The sequence below is a fragment of the Macaca mulatta genome, chromosome 3 (assembly GCF_049350105.2).
Source record: "Macaca mulatta isolate MMU2019108-1 chromosome 3, T2T-MMU8v2.0, whole genome shotgun sequence".
NCBI classification, from domain to species: Eukaryota; Metazoa; Chordata; class Mammalia; order Primates; family Cercopithecidae; genus Macaca; species Macaca mulatta.
This window is the reverse complement of record NC_133408.1, coordinates 114,292,547-114,309,532: the sequence shown is the minus strand read 5'-3', so window position 1 is coordinate 114,309,532 and position 16,986 is coordinate 114,292,547. Positions and strand designations below refer to the sequence as shown.

Here is a 16,986-nt window from a genome sequence, read left to right as displayed (position 1 = left end):
ATTCTCTTAACCTTCATTCACCAAAGGACTAAAGCAGTAAAAGCTAAGGCAGAAGCATCTTATTTCATTGAGGTATGCAAGGAAATCTGATTATTCACATTTTCAAAACTATACGCATAGAATTTACAGACAGGCCACACAGAGGGGATGGAGTTTCTTTCTCTTTCTAGAGATAGGATCCTTCTGCCCCCACTAAGCATACCTAGACGGACGAGAATCAAGCATCTGTTTAAAGGCATTTTGGAGACCATCTAACCTCTCAATTCCAATATTTGATAAACCTCTGCATCCAGAAATCCTCTTTAGTATCTAATACAAATGCCTTATTCTTCTTTTTAAATCATTTCCCTCTCGTCCTTTCTTCAGTGAAGACTAAAATTAGTTGGTCACTGTGATCTGAACAACAGTCCTTCATGTCTGTGAAAACTTGAAATAACGTATACCTCCACTTTTTTTTTTAATTAGGCTATTTCAGACTTATTTTTGCCTCTGTTTATAGGTATTTTTTAGTTATTATGTGTCTTATTTACATGTCCCAAAGCCATATTGGTTAAACTGTAAATATTCTCTAATTGAAGTAAAATAAACCTTCACGATTCTGAACACCTTTGGTTAAACTTTCCCGGTTTCGGCAAGTTTTCCCAGAATGAGACTACATGTGCAGTTTTAAGGCATATCATATGTTTCTACCTTAAGAAAGGAATTAAGACTCTTAAAATGCTTAGGAGGAAATAAGCACTAAGAAGGTGATCAAGAACACAATAAAAATTTTACTTATTATTCTTCTGTAACATGCAAGTCATGCTGAATGTGACATGCTTCGTGTACCCTCAAGAAGTTCACAATCTCATCAAAGACACAAATGTATCTAAAATACTATAATATAATAAAAACAACATACAAGATGCGGTGGAGTCCAGCTAACTCTGTGGGGCTAGGGTGGCAAGAAAAGGCTGAGAAAGACTTCAATGAGGTGAAATCTAAGCAGAGTCTGAAATAGGAGGTTCACCAGATTGCCAAGCAAAAATGAAAACTTTTAAAGCAAAATGAACATATGCAAGGGCAAAGAGACTTAAAACAGCTCAATCTGCCCAGAGAACTGAAAAATTAGAAGCGCTAAAGTACAGAGGAAAGGAAAAGACACGGTACTGGAGTAGCAAGAGTTTAAACCAAAAGGATAGTCAAGGCCTGGATTATAGAACAATTTTCTGTACAGCTAAAGAAATAGGACTTTGTCCTGCAGACAGTTTAAGAAGAAAACTAACAAGGCCAAATAGCTCTGTGTTAATGCTACTGCACAGGGCGGCTTGCAAAGAGGGAAAATCAAAAGGCAAGAAAACCAACCAAAAGGCTGACTCAGAAGTTCAGTGAAGGCAGAATGTAGGTGTGTGAACTAAAGCAATGAAATAGGGATGAAGGAGAGGCCATGAAAGTAAGATATTTTTGAAAGCTAGGATCAACAACTTGGTTAGCAATTTGAGGTTTATGGTAAAGAACAGAGTTCTCTGAGGATAAATATCAGGATTTCAGTTTGGATGGTGATGCCACTAACTTAGAAAGGCAACAGAAGTAACAGAGCAACGTTGGTCAGGAAAAATCGTGACTTCACTGTTGGACTTGCCGAGTGTAAACTGCCTGTGGAGCATTGTGTTAAAGATTGGAGTTGGCGTGTAAATGGTGTTTTGTGCAATGCACAGCCGAGGGCTGAGGGAGTGAGTCCAGAGGTGTTGCCTTTTTCTCATCTGCACAGGGACACTAGCGGGGGATCAGGTGAGGATGTCCAATAGACAGCTTCAGAGGGAAGAGCCAGGCTGGAGACAACAATGTGGAAGACATTGTTGTTCAAAGCTGTGCAGCCCAATATAGTAGCCAGTAGCCAGACATGTCTAAATTTAAAATAATCAAAATTAAATAAAGTTAAAAATTCATTTCCTCAGTCCCACTAACCACATTTTGTGTGCTCAACGGCCAATGTGGTTAGTGGACACTGTATCAGGTGGCACAGGTGTAGTCATGTCCATCACAGAAAGTTCTATGGGACAGTGATGGCATGGTGCATGTAAAATAAGAGGAAAGGGGCTCACGCCTGAGATACCAAAACTTTGGGAGGCCAAGGCAGGTGGATCACGAGGTCAGGAGATTCAGACCATCCTGGCCAACACGGTGAAAGCCCGTCTCTACTAAAAATACAAAAAATTAGCTGGGCGTGGTGGTGGGTACCTGTAGTCCCAGCTACTCCGGAGGCTGAGGCAGGAGAATGGCGTGAACCTGGTAGGTGGAGCTTGCAGCGAGCCGAGATCGCACCACTGCACTCCAGCCTGGGCAGTAAAGCGAGACTCTGTCTCAAAAAAAAAAAAAAAAAAAAAGAAAAGAAAGAAAAAAAAAAAAGGAAAGGTTTGGGGACAGAACCTTAGGGAAAGAAGAGGTCCACAAAGAGGAGGGAAGGAAAATGAGTTGAGAGAGAAGGAGTGGTCAAGGGAGTTTAAAAAAAAAAAAAAAAAAAAAAAAAGGAAGAAAATCATGCCCGTGTGACCTTAAGAAGAGTTCAAAGAGATTAAATATTCAACAATAAGAAAAGCTGAAAAGAGGTCAAATAAGAAAAGTAGTAAAAAATTACCTCTAGGTGGTTCATTTTACCCTGACAATTGCTATAGTAATGGAATTGTTACCAATTACTTTAGATGTAAAATATCAACAAGTTTAATTCTTTCACTCAGACAACGTGGTTAGCTTTTAGAAAGAAGAATTCAACTGCTCACAGGCAGGGAAATGTTGGAATATGACCATTCTCTTCCCAGACTTTAATCAAGAAGGGGAGGACTTGTGTGAGCCATCCTCTGCTGGGAGTGTTTCTAAGGGTGTCTAAGTTCTATATATTTGCTGAGTAAGTTTCTTGAAAGCCTATGTCAAATACCTGCATTTAGACATCAAATAGCATTATACAGTCTTCTTCTTGGATCAAAAATAAAGCTAATAAAACAGCGGTTATCAGGGACTGAGGGCAGAGAAATGGGAGTTATTGTTTTACAGGTACGGAACTTCAGCTTGGGATATAAAAAAGTTCTGAAGTTGAATAGTGGTGAAGGTTGTACAACAATGTGAATGTACTTAATGCCACTGAACTACAAACTTAAAAATAGTTAAAATGGTAAATTTTATTGTATGTATATTTTACCACAGTGATTTCTTTATAACCAAGCTGAGCTAAAACATGTAACATGTTAAAGAATCTGGACAAAACCTTGCACAACCCTCTACGCCTGAGAAATTTAATATACCAAACATAAATGCTGAAAATATTGCCCACAAACATCTGTTACTTGAAGTAATGCAGGTATTTGTATTAGATTTATGATATAAAGGTGTGAACATATGGGTTTCATAAGCTGTAAGACATCAAGCATCTCTTGTTACTACCGATATTGCCTCCTCTCATACTATCAATGATCTGAAAAAATAAAACAAATTTAGATGTCACCAACAGAATAAAAATGCATTAGGCCAGTTTCATAAATAAGATGGCATTTATACCCTTTTCCTTACTATTTGCTCCTTTGGTCAGTAGTGGCAGTTAGCTGGTAGAATGGCAAATTATAAACATCAGCAGTAAACCCCGAGGCAACCATGTTTGTACACGCAAAATGCTCACTCTGCAATTAAGGGACAGTGAGTATTCCATGAATAACTCCTCATGCATTCTCTGACAGACCTGGGAGCAAGGCTCAGGGAAAGGAGCGTGGAAGGAGGAACCCTGAGAGAAGCCAATGGCTGTTTCCATTTGTGCTACTGCAACCAGGAAGCAGAAAATTTCAGGTTAAAAATTAAATAAAAGCAGATGACAATTCATGAATTTAAAATACTACAATAAGCCAATGAATGTTTGCTCCAGAATCTTTTATAAATTATACAATAACTAATCTCAAGTAGTTTTTAACTCTATCTCCCATCAACATCCAGGCATTTCTCTATAAGCATATTGGCAAACTGGAAGTAAACATGTGCATGTTCATGGATCACACCCTATTTCCTCCCAAAGATATTTACCGATACGAAGAACAAGACCATCTTTCAATCAACTCAGTTTTCCTTGCCTACTATTTGGAGTTCTCTTCCAATATACAGAATTCAGGGATTCTGCTCAAAATAGAGTTTCTGCTGATGTCACAACCTGACAAATCAAATCATCTTATGGCTGTAAGTTAAAAAGGCGCTTGTACAATGTAAGACAAGACACTGGACGTGAAAACCAACCAAAGAGAAAGAAGGAAAGAAGGAAACCAGAAAGACAGAAAAATACAAGAGATGAGTCATACTATACTTACAACTTTCAGCCTGATAGTCTGGTACAAACTGCTCATCATTGTCAGGTACCTGAGCTGAAGAAGAAAAAGAAAATTAAAAAAAAAAAAAATTAAGAGAAAAACTGCCAAAAGCATAAGGAATGTCAAGTAAAATCTGTCAAGTAAGATCTTCTTAGGCTGAGATCAAACCTATGATTATTTGCCAATGAGCTCCTATTTAAAATGGTATTGACAACACTACTTAGGAGGGGAAATGGAAGGGGATCATTGATGTCAACTAGGAACCATATATATGTCAGAAATAGGACTACAGCAGGTGTATTCCCTCTGAATTTCACCTGCCAGATGGAAATAAAAGAGATGCAAAATAAAGAAAGCTACAGAATTTCCATTTCCTACAGTTTTTTTTTTTCCAAGAATGGAGCAAAAGCTATTTCACACTGCCAGTGTGTAAGCAGCCCATTTAAATTAACCACACAATTATTTTAAGTGATGTGCAGTTATCACACACATCCCTCCGCTTTTTTAGAAACGTCTGCTGGTATGTTCTCTGTCCTGCAAAATACACCATATTTTAAAACGCTTGCCCTGAATTTTGCCAGAGTATGCTACAAAGATTTTTAAAGGGAAGAATAGTCCTTGATTTGGCTCATATATAATAAAGTATTATATTTCAAAGATTATATTCATATTAATAAAATAATAAACAATAACACAAATGTCATCTTTTCATTCAAAATATTTTCCTGGCAACTACTAGGCATTAACAAAAAGAATATCACTATTTCGTCAGTCCTAATGTCAAAAGACTTTCCTATTTTTAGTAAAGGAAAAATACTGAAGAGCAAGGACTTCATACATTTGGCAGCAATCAAAACACAAGTGCATTTTTCACTTCAAAAACGTTTTCATCACAGTTAATTTAGACATCGAAGTAACCTATTCCAAACTGAATATTAATAATAAGCTTTCACAAACACACATAAATACACACACACCCCCAAAAAATAGAAGTTAGGTTACTTTTAATTTGATAAAAATATAATGAATTATCATCCTAATTAACTTTAGCTGCGATTTGATTAGCTAGTATTACTTTATTAGTGTTACGTAATACTGAAACTTTTTATCCAGCCAAGTCATATTTAAATAGATGTTAATTAACTTTTCAAAATGAGCCTATTCTGTATGAGGAATGCTTATTAAAATAAACAGTCTCTTTTGAAAATGCTTTAGGTTGATAATTGAATGACTTAAGAAAAAAATTTACATAAAAAGGAATTCTATATTTTTAAAAAATTTTATATAAAAAAGAATACAGTATACAGAATTAAAGTTCTTTTTATTAGTTTAATATTATTCTTTAAAAACAGACATTTGGCTGAATAAAATTTATGTTCTATTATGAAGAGCATAACAATCTGGTAATTGTGCCTATTATAAAAATGTATGCAGTTTGACATTCAGCTGTTTTCTAACAACTCTCTTCTCTATACCAATAATTAACTTTATTACGAATGCACTCTATCCCCACTACCAAACAAAATCAAACAAATTAAGAACTTTTTCAAGTTTTAACTGATGCCTATTTGATCAGCCTATATTGCAAGGAGAATGTTTTTCTCTTCATATTGCTCTAATATCTGATAATGTGGGTAACAACTTTAAAGTGAGTGAACTGCAAATCTTAATTCTATGACATGCTAGCTGTGCAACTTTGGTTAAGTTACTGAACCTCGTCAAATTGAATTTTACTCATCAGTTTAATAGTGACCAAATACAGGAATTTTGGCAAGGATTAAATGAAACAGTCTAAACACAATGCCAGCTACTCAAGAAATGTTCCTTATTTTCTTCTTTCCAGTCCTCTACCCACCTACCCTTGTCTTTCAAGTCATCCACAAAAAAGTACTTGTCATTAGATTGCTCGGTTTAATATCTTTACTTGTAACGAAGTCTACTGGAGAGGCAAAGAAACAGCTAAAATCTGTACATTAGCATTCTCTCCGCTATTAACACAACATTTTTTTTTTGACATTGCAGAAAAAAATGTTCTAAAAGATTCATAAATTACAAGTCGAAGGGTGCGCTTTCAAGTAAGTCTTCATACCAAAAAAATTACAAGCGTTTTAAATATATATTTAATAAATAACAGCAAGTACACAGAATCAAATCCTGCACATTTTTCCCATTATATCCTTGTTTTGGTTCTCAATCAGAATTAACAGCTAAACAGATATAACTATTGAGATGCAAATTTATCAACCACAACAATTACTGGGCTTTTAAAAAGCCAACATTTACAAGAATCTGATAAAAATATAATATCCCTTTACAGGAAAAGTTAAAAATAGCTGGTGAGTAACAAAAGTATATTTGTAACTGAATATAATGATATGAATGCCCTAAAGGTCTTTTGTTTGTTTTTTTCTAGTATGGTAAGCAAATTTGCAACTTCGTAATATATGTCACTGCAAGAGTAGCACAGAGTCATTGATGGGAGTGTGATGTGTGCTGGAATATGTGTGAGGAAAAAAGGGCCAAATTTTAGGAGTAGAATAATCTAGAAGTTATACCTCGCAAATATACAGAAAATAGCTGCACACCAACAATCTATAAAGAGTAAGAATAAGAATTCCTATTTCTGTTCTAACTCCTTAACATACTGAATAAATACTTCACACTTATTCCTGAACATATTACAGAATTTTAACAAAAAACATATGACTCACATTTTCACAGAAGCTAATCTTAAGAAACTGAATAGACCAAATGAAGCAGCATGCTACTTAAATAGACAAAGGCTTAAGTATACCTCTAATTTCAAGTTAGAGTAAACGGAAAGCAGTTAACTAAAAACACAAGTTGGATCTAGGCAAGGAAAATATGACAAAGTATTGCCACACTTGTATCATACATTTCCTTTTTTCTTCAATTCAGGGGAATACTGTGAAGGAGCAAACTACAGCTGCCTGAAAATTTGCAGCAAGCCATACCAACGCCAAAGTTGAAAATTAACAATAGGGGTCAACCTAAAAAAGCAATGTTTTTTCCACTACTATCTATTATAAACTGTGCTTGATATAATCACCTTTGGGGAATGGAAATGTTTCCCCACACTATGTAATTAAAGACGAAGGGGAAGAGGAGGAAAGGAGAAGGGGAGAAAGTATATACCAAAAGACCAATAAAATGCTTTCAAGGAGATTAAGCATGTGGATTTTATTGGTAATAGCTGGAGCGGCTCTATCAGTTCATTGCACATTAATAGACAAGTTGCCATCAAGTCTCAGGATCTCGGCTTTAAAAGGGTAGTATCTGCACTCTCAGCTATTTGCTTCACCTAGATTATTATCCAAAGTTGTTTTACTGTTTTCTCTGTTTTTGCTACATATCAATACATATTATCAGAAAGAAACTCATCAAAATATTAATCATGACCTATATGTCACAAACTCACCAATTCTCCTTTTTAATTTTAATATCCTTTCTTAACTAATATTGCCTTGGGGATAGGTGATTTTAAATATAGCTTGCCTTTATGTTATACTTCTTTTTAACTTTCAAATGAAATAATAATCATTACTTAAGAAAAAGTAAGCAATGAAAAATTTTCCAAGGTTGGCTGCAGGAAAGCGAAAACCCTCCTATTCTTACAAACTATGTGCCTGTTGGGTTTTCTTTTAGAGCTAAGGAAAAAGTGGAAGAATTATAAATAAAACAAACATCAAGTATAAAAGGGGTTAATATTTAATTAAAACCAGTTCTATCCACTGTAACAATGACCTGGAGCCAAACAAGGCGGAAGATGTATGAGTCATTCTTTCTGCCCGTGAATGAGACAGCTGATCTCCTCAGCAATTCCTCAAGACAAGCAGGCAGAACTGGAGTTCTGCCTCCATTCACAAAAACACAGTCCAGCATATGAGCCATGTGGTCCAACCACAATCTTTTCATGTCACACCCATCCAGAGAGCTAAAGCAAGTAAACTTGGACTTGCAATATAAACACACCAATTTTATTGCTCTGTCTCAGAGCACAGATCTATTAAAGGAACACATTTAAATAAATGACAAGTTTACAAAGTTACATACATACATACATATATATACACACAAATACATACATACACATGTCCCATCCTGCTTTACAGAGTAACTTGTTACAGAAACTTGCATGTATAAAACTAAGGAAGAAAAAAGGAAAAGACGGAAATGCAAAGAAGGTTTCAAGAAAGGGAAAAGAAAAACCATTACAGAAATGCCTTATTTTTCTTGCCTATTATCCAAGTATTTTTATCATAAGAATACTGTAGATTGTTTGCTGAACTTTGTAGTGTTTCTCTTTGAATTAAAGAGTTAGAAACAAATTTCTTATGATAAATTTAAAATTTATTTCAAATCAGAAGTAAAACAAGAAAAATCCACCTTCCTACAGTGGTATTCTGTTTAATCCTAAAGTGAAGCTACAGGCCATGGAACAAAATAATCATGAGTCCACTAAGTTTGGTTTTATACCACATCCACTTTTAACAATAAAATGATTGTACAAATGTAAAAACATTAATTATGCAGAAATATAAACATATTTAAACATACAAAAAAAGGAGGCAACTTTCCAATGACAAAAACACCTTTACTACTTGATTAAGGCATTATTTTCATATTTCCATATTCTTACTGTAACAGTAAAGTTTTAGTTGTGGTGAGTGTCAAATCAGCTTAAATTCCTAACTAAATCTGACCTGTAGTAACTTGAAAACTTAAGGGAAGCTCAGAGCCAACTAGCTGTTGTTTCTAGCCAAATATTTTCTCTAATGCTACAGAGGTCTGACTCTATTATTTTTTTTTTATTATAACATTATACACAAGTCAAAGCGAATAAAGTTATACTACAAAATGTAACAAACTGCAGATTTTCTATAACTGAAATAGAAAAGCTTAGTCATATTTTATTTATTAGGATCCTCTGGAAAAACTACACTATACTATACCAAATCCTATTTTTCTATTAAAAAAAAATTTCTATTTTGTAAATAAAACATGTATGAAAAAACATTTATGCAATTCCAATGAATGTTTAGAAATAAAATATACTTACTCTATTTGCTATCTAAGTCAAACTCAAATGAGAAGTTTTTCTCTCATATTTTAGATTATTTTCTGGTATAACAAAGAGAAGGGTGATAGTCCATCCTCTCCCTGCCCACACACACATGAAATGATTGTTGTTCAATTATAAGAAACTATATGGACTTCTCTAATTCAATGCTTAATTCTAAAGTCATGTTTTATGTAAACCACATGAAATAATGTAGTTTTTAAAGCCTTTAATCCTTATTGCACCAAGTGGGGCAAAATAATTCATGAGAACATGACCAATTTTATGTTCCATTAAAAGTAGGATTTTTGAAAAATAAAAATGAGTGTATTATGACTGCTGTATATTGTGGATGACATTACACATAGTGAGTAACAATAGCACATATTACTTAAGAAACATCACATAATGATTTTGAATATAAATTTAGCATCAGCCATTAAAGCGAATTGAGGGGAGAGTAATGACATCTCTGCTTTTAAGTCAACATGACTGTTGTTTGAAGGTCAAATAAAACCAAAAGAAAAAAACCCTTCTTTGTATGATGTAATAACCTTTGCTGTAGAAAGGTTGTTCTTGGAGATAAAACTCCTACTCAGAGTTGGCGGCAGCACTAAACTTGACTCAATACAAAACCACTGAGAAACATTTTACCCTGAAGACAGAGAATACTGTTGATGAACGTGAACCTGAAAGAACATCTAGACTGGAAACAAAATAACAGTCAAGAGAGCAGCTATACATTTACATCAGATATATACTGAAAATTATTATTTCCCTTTAAGTTGTGTTAGTAGGTGAGCTTTAAGAAGCAAGTTTGTAAGAATGCAATCCTTTCTTAATTTTTTACATCTTTCTATTTTTTTTCTGGATACACAAGAGATTCCATTTTAACTATGACTTTCAGGCTGTTATGAATAAGACATCACCATGATGTTGATAGGATTGATATTTAAACTCATTATTTCATGGGATCAAATAATTGCAACTGCCTTTCTGTCAGTAGCAGCCTAATTCAGAAGACAAAGAATCAATAAAGAATTGCACATAGTGAAATTATAACATAAAATGTCTATGGCAACATTTTAAAATTGGCATAGTCCCTGACTTTTTTTTTTTTTTTTTTTTTTAACTACTGTGGTCACTGAAAATATTAACTTTTCAATTTTCTTCAGAATAAGATAATTATTTTAAACTGTGTTTAGATGTTAAAAAATCTCTAAATTGCAGTGTTAGTTCTTGGGAAATGATATTAATGTAAAGTTGTATTCTCCACCAACATATTTAAATCTCTGTATGGGAATTAACTTTCTTAGTAGAATGCAAGTATATTTTTACAGAGGACTTTACTGAATTGAAAATACTGGTTCCATCCCCACCCTTAAACAGTCCTGCCTTATCTATTCCAATTTCCCCTTAGAAATAAAAAAAAAAATTTATAATCCATAATAATTTACCCATGACTAATCCATATGTTGCATTTGGGGTAAAATTTATGAACAGTCTTACAGAAAAAACAAACTAAACATGCTAAGATATCATTTAACAAATATTTGAGGACTTTTATAATTTTTCAAAAACACAATTATCATATGACATATGACAACTAACTTGACTCTCATGTCTAATAAGGTTTTTAGACCTGTTTAACTTCCCAGTGGAATTCTAACTCATGGGAGAAACTTGGTAAATTGCCAATGATCTTTTTTAAATGGGTCAAGATGTCTTAAAATTCTATGGTCACTTTCTTGGCTATGGAACATTATGAAAAGAAATATGTAAACGATTCATAGTCTGCCAATTTGGCAATGTTTTAATTTCTAGATGTCCAGAAAGACATAAATGGGCACATCTCACTACAAATAACTAGGGTAATTTGAGGATCTCTTCTTAGCTAAATACTGTTCAAGACGTGGGATAAGTCAAGTTAAAATATCAGCGTAAAATAATATATTTAATTTCTCAAAACAAAAAAAAAAGTGGAGTCTAGAAACAAGAAGTTAAAAAGATCTCTTTTCTCACTATTAGATTTTAAACACCACATTAACAACTTTTTGCTTACATCATGATTAGATAAATTAATGTAAACTATTTTGAAAATGTTTAAATTATTCTAAAATGAAATCTTATCCATAGTTTGTAAATAGTAGTCCTCCTGGGAATTCATATAAAACACTCATGATTAATTCCTGAACTTAATTGAAATAACAATTCTTTTCTAAGTAAAGGTCCATGTTCTTCCAAATACATTGATCATTTTCTAGGTTTATTTTTTGTAATGCTAAGTCTTCAGGTTTGATTTACAGGTATGTTAATAATCCCGGAGAAAGACTATTCCCTGCAGAGTTTTAAAAGATAAATTTGGATAAATTATTCAAATCACTTATCTGAGCTACAAGACACAAAACAAGTCAAAAGTTAAAAAAAAGAAACGTACTGAAACTGATTATAAAATGGTAAGAGTCTGTCACAGATTCCACATTTTAAAATTCCGGGAACAGAGTTGCTATGCACATTCAAAATCTGCCAGCTAGTGCACTGACTTGGAATCAATGAGATTTAAACATCTAAGAACCAACAAACCTTCCAGAACAATTAAAATACATATTTTAAGTTATTCTGGAGAAGCAAATAAATTCTCTAATAAAGGTAATGTTCTCACAACCTTTGACTTTGCAAAACTAATAGGCATAAGTTAATACAAGAATCTCCATGCAGATTTTCCATGAAAAAGTTATATCTGAATATGACTTATGTTGCAATAAAAAGTAATCTATTGCAGTAAGTTTCATTTACAGAAACTAGCAAAATGATCCTTAAATATAGCCAAAACTTTCAGTAAGTCTTACCTTCATTAACATGTAAATACAATCATCCTTTCAAAGGACTATTAGGAAAGCTATTTAACTTTAAAGACTGATAAAGATTGAAAAAGCTCTTTGGAGAACTAGACTATCAGCAAAACAAAGAAACTTATTTTACATGCTAACAGCAACTTGATCAACTGCATTCAAGACCACCGATAAAACACATCAGTCTGCCTCAAAGTAGCTACAGCAACACCTGGGTTCCATTTAAAGAGACCCACTCTCTCCTTTTTAACCATCTTAAAATCTGTTCTAAAACTTGCATGTTTCCCATATAATGTGAACACACAAAAAACACTGCTATATACTCAATGCTTACATATCTATAATTTTTCTCTTTGTATTTCCCACAAAACACATCATAAAATTAACATTTCACATTTTTATGCCAAATCCAAAAGAAAAATTTCAAATTATGAATGCCAACAAAAGTCCCTCAATATTAGGCATTTTTGAAGTTGTATAAAGCTTTATGAAGCAACATCTCATTTTCCTATAAAGTTGCATACAATAAAATATATAACAGATAGAACCACAAAATTTTATCATAAAATAATCCAAAATAAAAGTAATGCCTTTAAATGTACCCTTGCTCTATTAAATAAATCCTAATAAAACTGACAAAATAGCAAAGGTCAATTTTAACAAACATCACATGAATAGTAACACATGGAAAACATTTTAAAAATCCTCATATCTCCCATTTATTTTAAACCCATAGATTTCCTAAGTATTAGATACACACCTAACGTTCTGTGTTGTGAACAAGGTGGAAAGAAGACACTTGCACTTAAATCTTGAAGCATCCCGTCCTGATGAACCCAGAGAAACTAATTTCTGCCATCAGAAAAGTCCTCCACCAGAACACCAAATAATGATATGCGCTGCTCTAAAGGAAACAGCAAGCCAGCCGGGTTCTGGCTCTAGGAGGTCTCTGGAGGTACAATAATATAAACCTGATCAATTGCAATTAAAATCTGAACAGAGGCTTAGAACTTGAAGTCTTGGTGCATTAGTTCTTGCCAAAAGCAGATGTGATTGTGAGCTGGAAGCAATTTCTCCTGGTAATTTGTGATGACACTGGGTAGTACAGCCCCAGAGTCCCCAAAGACAAACTCATCAGAGGCTCTAATGTATGCATGACACATGAGGTGGCTCTTTTAGAGCTCAATTAATTGGGCTGAATATTAAGACAGCAAGTTCAGGACTTCTTTTTTTTCTTCTTCTAGAGTTGCTTTTCCCCCCTTTTAAAGCAATTTTTGCCTTACCTTCTGCAAGCCATGTTTCCTGTAATTGACTTAGATCTTGAAAGAGTTCTAAAAAACAAGTCAAAGACATAAACATAAGATTTGCAAATCTTTAGTCTTCATTAAATGGAAATGTTTGTCATGAAATTGGTATTAAATAAAAATTTAATTTCAAGAGATGCAGTCAACATAAAAATAAAAAAAGAGGCATAACTTAAATATCTCAATAATACTGCCTACTTTTCATGCCTATTAAGCAACTCTTTAAGAAATTATTTTAGTCATCTAAAGAATAAAGTCAATCATCTTTTCTTTTTCCTTTTTAACAAACAGCTTAATAAGCTCAGGGATACCAGAATTCATGAAAAGACTGAGGTGAATGTGTGTCTATTCACTGAAATATTTCTTAAATATATTTAACTCTTGCTAAAATAGTAGTAGGGGGAAGATTAGAAAGAATGAAAAGCATTTTATTCATATCTTCTAAATCTTACATAAAAAATATAACGGCACATGGTACAACTGTCAAAGTACTATGTTTTCAACTTTAATACCTCAAAACTAAAAGAAACCACTTCAAATATAAGTTTTTGGAGGAAAATGTCTACATTAATAGGTTTGTAAAAGTCAGAAAGACAATTCTTTGGCACCACGTTATCATCAAGTTCAAAACTATATGGTCATGTTAGGGAATGAGGGAGGTATTGAAATAGTATGAAGATTTGAGGAAGTTTCAGAATCTAGTATATCTAATTAAAATTGCCAACTAAACTTCAATAATTAAATCTAAGTATATTAAGTTTATTATGAATGTCCTCATATAGCTAAAATAATTTGTAATATATTGACTTCCTACCAGCAGTTCATCAAAAGAATCTGCAAACTAATTTCCCAAATAGTATTATAATTATTAAGTAGGCCTTAAGTATGATTCAGTGAACACTTTATGGTCAATAAACAAGGTATTATGACCTCACAATTTAGTCATCAAAATCACCCTTGAAAATTCTGTAAACAGTAGATGGTTTTAGTGTAAAGGGGGTGGGAAACCAAACAATCACTAATATTGTTTAACTTGTAATAAAGGAGAAAGAAAAAAGTAAGCAGTGTACATAGCTGCTGAATTTGTCCCACTGTATTGGATATTTTTAAACTGTTATCTTAGTGAATGGGGTGAGTTATATGCCATTTGGACAAAAGTATTTAAACACAAAACAATGATTAAAAGAAGGTTGTCAATGTTAAGATTTTATTTCCTTCTTTCATTAGTTTGTGATAGGACCATAAAATAGTCTCCCATGCAAACTGCCACATTATATAAATTGTTCCAAGTTGAAGTCTCAGTTAAATTCAGTAATTTCAAAGTTTATTATTTTTAAGATAAGACTGAAGTGCTCCTTTTCTTTTAGCAGGGTGGAGAGTGTAGGTAAAAAAATGGGGATTCAGCCCAAAATCAAACCTCACCTTCTGAATCATGAGCCAGATCTCTGTTAATGAATTTTCTTTTCCTGACATTTGTTGGTTTCTCGTTACAATTTCTCCCACGCTGACTCTACAAAGGGAAAGATAAAATCCTTTAAAAGAATGTAAACCTCAAATCATACACACACGCACACACACACACACACACACACACACACAGAGACATGCATACATAAGTCTAATGGATCTTCTCTCTGAATAGAAAAATAAAAGTCCATAGTATCAATTCTAATATTCATTTTCTCACTTATTTGACAGTGAAAGCTTATGTTAAGCAGTCAGGGAGAGTTGCTTCCCAGTGCCGATCCTAGCATATTACTATTTATCAGTCGTATATTCATGGTATCTCAGCATCAAAACAACCTTAAGCATTTACACTTAAAGTTGTTTTTAGGCTGGTTCAATGCTAGATTAAAACAGTGGATTTTATTCTCTTTTGGACAGCCCCTTCTCCCAACCCCCCCCCCCCAACAAAAAAAGCAAAAAGGGTAGAGAAATGAAAAAAAAAAAAAGTGAGAGAGAAAATGAGAAAAAAAAAAGAGAAAGAAAGAAAAACACCCCATATAAACAAAAAGTGTCAGCATTTGTCTCAACTTCATTCTTTTCAATGTGGCAGACAAACCCAGCCAAAAACTTTGAGTGCAGCAGCTGCTGCTGCCCTCCATCTCCTCTTCCACTCATCTTGGGAGCTTTAATCAGAAAAAGGGGTCTTAAAAACAAAACTATGCCTTATCCAAATCACTGAAAGGTAAGCTCATTTTGAAGACTGGGCTTCTAGAAGCAGAGTCGCCCTACAGTGGCAACAAAGCAGATAAGTATCTGCAATCCCAACCCCGTGCCCCCTCCCTTCTCATTTTCTCCCTCTCCCCACCCCCGTCGGAGTCAAGTTTATAAACAGCAACTTTCAAACTGATCACTCACATTGGTGACCATGTAAGGCACTTGCTGGTCATAAAATCCATCCATGCTGCTGCTCTTCGCAAATCTCAGCTCAGTATTTTATATTTTGAGCATTTAGCTGGAGATTTCCTCAGGATCTGGACTTCTATCAACCTAGAGGGGAACAAGATGGCTTTTAGGCTTTAAAAAAAAATCATGAATGAAGCTCTTGAATTTGCATAGCTAATTACCCTCAGACAGTCCCATTCACAAAAATAACCCTCCCTACACCGCCTCCTTCACCTGGATCCAAAGACAGCCAAGAGAGTTCACAATTTACATATTTTCGGTAGTAGCAAAAATCCGAACAAGAGGCGATGTATTTATTTACACTCTCGATGTTTCCCTGCGCGGTCGGTGTACCCCGGGCAGCTCTGATTCGCAAACGTGTGCAAAACTAGCAATGGCGATCAACGAGACTTGCTTTGCACCTAACGGGACTAAAGAGACGGAGACACCTCTTTCATCAGGATAGTTTTTGCGACCCACAACCATGCAATTATCTGGAGAGACATAAAAAGTTGTTGGAAAGACCCACCTGAAGGCCACGCTAGGCGAAAGGCTGCAAAAACTTCCCTCCAAATTTAATAAAAACATTAATTATTGCCCAGCACTTCCCCCTTGGAAGCCGAAAGCGCCTCTGACAGAGCTCAATTCGGTGGTTTTTCCTCTACTTCTCCTCCAGGGGCCTCCAATCCAAACTGATGGATCGCTGCCTCCCATTGGCTCCGCGTCTCTTTCACAAGATCAGATTTCGGGCTGTCAATCAGGCGGCTTGCTGCCCCTTCCCGCGGGTCTCCCTCGCCCCTCTGCCCTAGGGGGTGCTCGGCCGGTAGGCGCTGAGTCCTCAGCCTGGAAGCACCACGGAGAGACTCGACTTCCTCTGTAACCCGCTGCTTATTGTTAAAGCGCCTGGGGATACTGAAACCATGTGTTTCGAGTCGCCAGTTCCCATTATTGGGGTGTTAGGTCCACTATTGGGCTGGTTCCCTTAAAGCAGTGTTGTGCGGTTCTGGTATACACTTAGAGGCGCGATCCACAAAGCCCGT

At 34.7% G+C, this 16,986-nt stretch overlaps 1 protein-coding gene across 6 annotated transcripts in view; it reads right to left on the bottom strand.

Moving 5' to 3' along the window:
- ETV1 (ETS variant transcription factor 1) overlaps window positions 1–16,579 on the bottom strand; it is a 102,778-nt gene extending 86,199 nt beyond the window's left edge. For 3 of the 6 annotated variants that reach the window (XM_077997007.1, XM_077997003.1, XM_077997002.1), the window contains exons 1-4: window positions 15,593–15,796; window positions 14,981–15,068; window positions 13,538–13,585; window positions 4,323–4,376 (exon numbers count right to left, since the gene is read on the bottom strand). In XM_077997007.1, the coding sequence (XP_077853133.1) occupies window positions 4,323–4,376; window positions 13,538–13,585; window positions 14,981–15,068; window positions 15,593–15,679 (277 nt within the window). In that variant the 5' untranslated portion in view covers window positions 15,680–15,796. Of the gene's footprint in view, window positions 1–4,322; window positions 4,377–13,014; window positions 13,361–13,537; window positions 13,586–14,980; window positions 15,069–15,592; window positions 15,797–15,919; window positions 16,052–16,180; window positions 16,378–16,475 lie in introns of those variants that run through there. The other 3 variants (XM_077997006.1, XM_077997004.1, XM_077997008.1) reach the window with 3 other exon arrangements.
- Between the last annotated feature and the right edge of the window lie 407 nt (window positions 16,580–16,986).